At 45.7% G+C, this 4,153-nt stretch overlaps 1 protein-coding gene across 1 annotated transcript in view; it reads right to left on the bottom strand.

Moving 5' to 3' along the window:
- LOC109970431 (titin-like) overlaps positions 1 to 4,153 on the bottom strand; it is a 206,786-nt gene that overhangs the window by 38,675 nt on the left and 163,958 nt on the right. Inside the window, 1 exon segment of the mRNA XM_020617984.1 lies at positions 2 to 4,153. This exon segment is cut by the window's right edge and continues 6,689 nt beyond it. Coding sequence (XP_020473640.1) covers positions 2 to 4,153 — 4,152 coding nt within the window.

Raw genomic sequence — 4,153 nt, 5'->3', positions numbered from 1 at the left:
TGATACGGAACAGGTATTCTTTTCCAGCTGTAAGGCCTGTGACAGTTCCCTCGCATGTCTTTGTATTAGCTGCAACTCCCCACTTATCTGTACCCTTAGGCTGCATCTCAATTAAGTAGCCACCAATTCTACTGCCTCCATCATGCTCAGGTTTCTCCCAGGCAAGTGAGGCACTTGCCTTCGTGACATCAGTGAGGAAGATTGTTCCAACAGGCAGTGGTACCTCAGAGGCCTTGAAAGCCACCTTTGTTTCAATGGCTTGGCCAATTCCATAGTCATTCTCAGCCATGACTCTGAAGTAGTACATAGCACCTTCAATCAGGTTCTCAACTTTGAATGTTGTCTTGGTGCATTTAGAGGACACATTTGTGTATGCCTTTCTGGTTGACTCACGTTTGTCAATGACATAATTCTTGATTTTGGAACCTCCATCAACGAGTGGGGCATCCCATACAAGAGTGGCAGAGTCCTTTTTGATCTCTTTAACCACAAGGTTCTGTGGAGCACCAGGTGTATCCAGGACTTTAACAGCAACAAATTCAGACACAGAGCCACTGCTGTTGGTCAAGGTCAGGGTGTATTTTCCTGAATCGCTCCTATCACATGAGTCAATAGACAGCTGTGTGAAGTTCAGAGATTTCTCTACCACTGCCTTTTCAGTCAGGTCTCCCTCATCCTTACTCCACTTAATCTCAGGTGCTGGCCTGCCCTTGAATGGAACATGGATTCTAACAGATCCACCAGCTTTCACTATGATGCCCTTCCTCAACTCAGAGTCAAGGTGGATCTGTGGTGGGTCTGCCCTTTCCTCTGGCCTAGCTGTTCCACAGAGAACTGCTGGTTCACCAACTCCCATTTTGTTCAGAGCACACACCTGAATTTTGTATTCCTGGCCCTCAGTAAGCTTGATAATTTCATATTTGTTGACCCGCAGGCCAGTGGGAGGAGTGACCATGGTCCATTCCTCCGACTCAGCCTTGCAGACTTCAATAATATATCCTTGAATTGTGCTTCCACCATCAGACAAAGGCTTGCCCCATGACACTGTAATAGAACTCTTTGTAGAGTCGATCACATTCACATATGCTGGGGCACCAGGTTTGTACTTGGGATCACAAGCCTTGTAGTATGAGCTTGGAATGCTTGGCTCTCCAACTCCAACTATATTCTCAGCAGCCACTCTGAACTCATACTCATGGCCTGTGGTTAGACCTGTAGCTCTAAAGGAGAGGTCAGAGACCTTCTGTCTGCTGCATCTGGCCCATTTGATTCCAGTTCTGTCCTTTTTTTCAATGATGTAATTGGTAACCTCACTGCCACCATCAGTCTCAGGTGCAGACCAAGTGATGGTCATTCCATCGTGAGTAATGTTGGATACACTCTCGATGTGAGGTGGACCAGGAGGAACAAATGGAGTCTTCATAATCACTCCAACAGATTCCAGTGGCTCACTGACACCGTGACTGTTAACTGCCATTACACGGAACATATACTCACTACCTTCCAGTAATTTGGTGACTTTGTAGCATGTGGTCTCACAGCTGTTAGAAACAATAGTCCAAGCAAGACGGCTAGTCTCTCTTTTCTCAATGATGTAATGTGTAATAGGAGTATTTCCATCATGTAGAGGGGCACGCCATGCCAGTGTGCACCTATCTTCAGCTACTCCACTGATGTGGAGGGGTCCTTCACATGGGCAAGGCCTGTCCAGGACCATAACCTTAAATGGAATAGTTTCACTGCCAGCCTCATTTGTCAGCTGGAGTGTGTAAATCCCACCATCAGTTCTAACAGAATCCTTAACAACAATCATTGCATGGTTTTCTGTGTTTTTGATCTCTAGTCTGAATGTATTCTCAATTGGTTTTTCATCCTTGAACCACTGCATTGTAGGCAGTGGCTTGCCACGGACATCAGCATCCAGCTTGAATGTCTCTCCTGCATTAACCATGATGGTCTTGGTGAAGGCGGGGTCAAAGGAGAATTTGGGTGCCTCTAACTTATCACTTGCAGTGATTGGTCCACTGTTGTAGGATGGTTTGCTTATGGTACCAACAGCATTTTTAGCAATGACTCTGAAGTCATATTGTGCATTTTCAGTCAGACCAGTGACAGCAAACTGGGTCTCAATCACATTAGTGAAGTTTGCCTTTCCCCATCTGCCCTGTGGCAAGTCACGTTTCTCTACAATATAGCCAGTTATATTACTGCCACCATCATACTCTGGCTTAGTCCACTGAATAACAATGGTATCTTTAGTCACATGGATGGCCTCTGGTGTGCCAGGAGGATCACATGGGTCACGAGCAACACATCCCTCTGAAACCTTACTGCACCTGCCAATACCAACAATATTTTCAGCATAAACCCGGTATTCATACTCAACGCCCTCCTCCAAGGGGTGACTCTTGAAACTAGTCTCGTGAATAAGTGTCTTGTTGATCTTGATCCAGAGAATACTATTCCTCTCTTTCCTTTCAAGATGGTAGCCAAGAACAGGGCTGCCCCCATCTGTGACAGGCTCATGCCACTCAACAATTTGATGGTCTCTAGATAGAGAAGAGATGAAAGGAGTGCCCGGGGGGCCTGGTTCTCTGTATGGGTACTGAGCAACCACAGCAGATGAATCCAGACCATGACTTTTTCCATAGCGATTCTGAGCAATGATCCTGAACTGGTACTCAGCTCCTGTCTTCAGTCTAGGTACTTTGATGGCGGTTCGGGGACAGTTGATGCTGACATTTTCCCATGTTGTAGTAGTAGTATCTCTCTTCTGCACTATGTAGTTTGAAATCTCACAGCCACCATTGTGTTTTGGTGGGTCCCAAGAAATGGTGACACTCTGTGTTGTGATTTCATCAAACCTCACAGGGCCAGATGGAGGGCTAGGCTTGTCAAGGACAATGATTTCAACAGTTGTGTCCTTCTTTCCAGCAGAATTAGCAACATTTATACTGTACATCCCACCATCTTCACTTGCTGCCTCCTTAATGCTCAGTTTTGTATGTGTTGGTGTATTGAGAATGTTGACCCTGGTGGTGAATTTCGAAGGAGTTCCATCTTTAGTCCATGTGACTGTTGGTTTAGGACGTCCAAAGATGGGAATATCAATGTTCAGATCTTTGCCCAGATGAACACTGTAGCTGCTGAATGTGGGCCGAACATCAGGCTCAAAAACCAAGTCCTTAGTCATTCATAAATACTCCTCCCCTGGGTTCAGATTGGAAACAGTAGCCTCCATTGTCTTAAATGTGTTAACACTAGACCACTTCTCATGGCCCTTAAGCTGCAGCTCGAGCAGGTACTGCATGATTTTGCTACCACCATCATACTCAGGCTTCTCCCAGGCCAAAGAGATACTTGTTCTGGTTTGGTCTGTAACAATTAAGTTCTTTGGAGACTGGGGCACCTCTGAGACCTTAAGAGGGTCAACAGTTACTGCAGGCAGGCCAACACCATGACCATTCTCAGCAAGAACTCGGAAGTAATAACTGCAGCCCTCTTGAAGTGGCTCAATCTTCCACCAAAGAGCATGACAATTTGTGACAACAGCTGCATACGTTTTACGTGTGCTTTCTCTCTTTTCAACAATATAGTTCCTGATCTTGGACCCACCATCCAACAGAGGTGGTTCCCATTCCAGTGTCACTGAGTGGTTTGTAATTTCTTTCACTTTCAGGTTAACAGGAGCACTAGGCGTGTCAAGGACACGAACAACAACAAATGCAGATTTGGTTCCACTAGAGTTCTCTGCAGTGACTGTATACTTTCCACTGTCATTTCTGCTCATCTTGTCAATTACAAGGGATGTGTAACTGCTGGTCACCTCAACTTGAGCTGTCTCTTTAAGGGCAGTTTCATCTTTGTCCCACTTGATGGTAGGAGTAGGCCTTCCTTTGACTGGAATAAACAACCTAAGGGAAACTCCAGCTTTAATGGTTACAATCTTTCTCAGTTCTGGGTCAATGTCAAGGTCTGGCTCTTCAGCCCTGTCCTGGGCAACAACAGCTCCAGAGACATCAGCATGTTCTCCCACTCCAACTTTGTTGACAGCACATACCCTAAACTTATATGCCTGATTCTCCTTCAGGTTTCCAACTTCAAACTTGGTCTTTTTGACACCACTTGGTGGTGTGCAGATTATCCATTGTCA

This window comes from Monopterus albus, unplaced genomic scaffold (genome assembly GCF_001952655.1).
Source record: "Monopterus albus unplaced genomic scaffold, M_albus_1.0 scaffold198.1, whole genome shotgun sequence".
In the NCBI taxonomy this organism is placed as follows: domain Eukaryota; kingdom Metazoa; phylum Chordata; class Actinopteri; order Synbranchiformes; family Synbranchidae; genus Monopterus; species Monopterus albus.
Note: the sequence above shows the minus strand (reverse complement) of the source record. Positions and strands in the feature narration are given on the sequence as shown.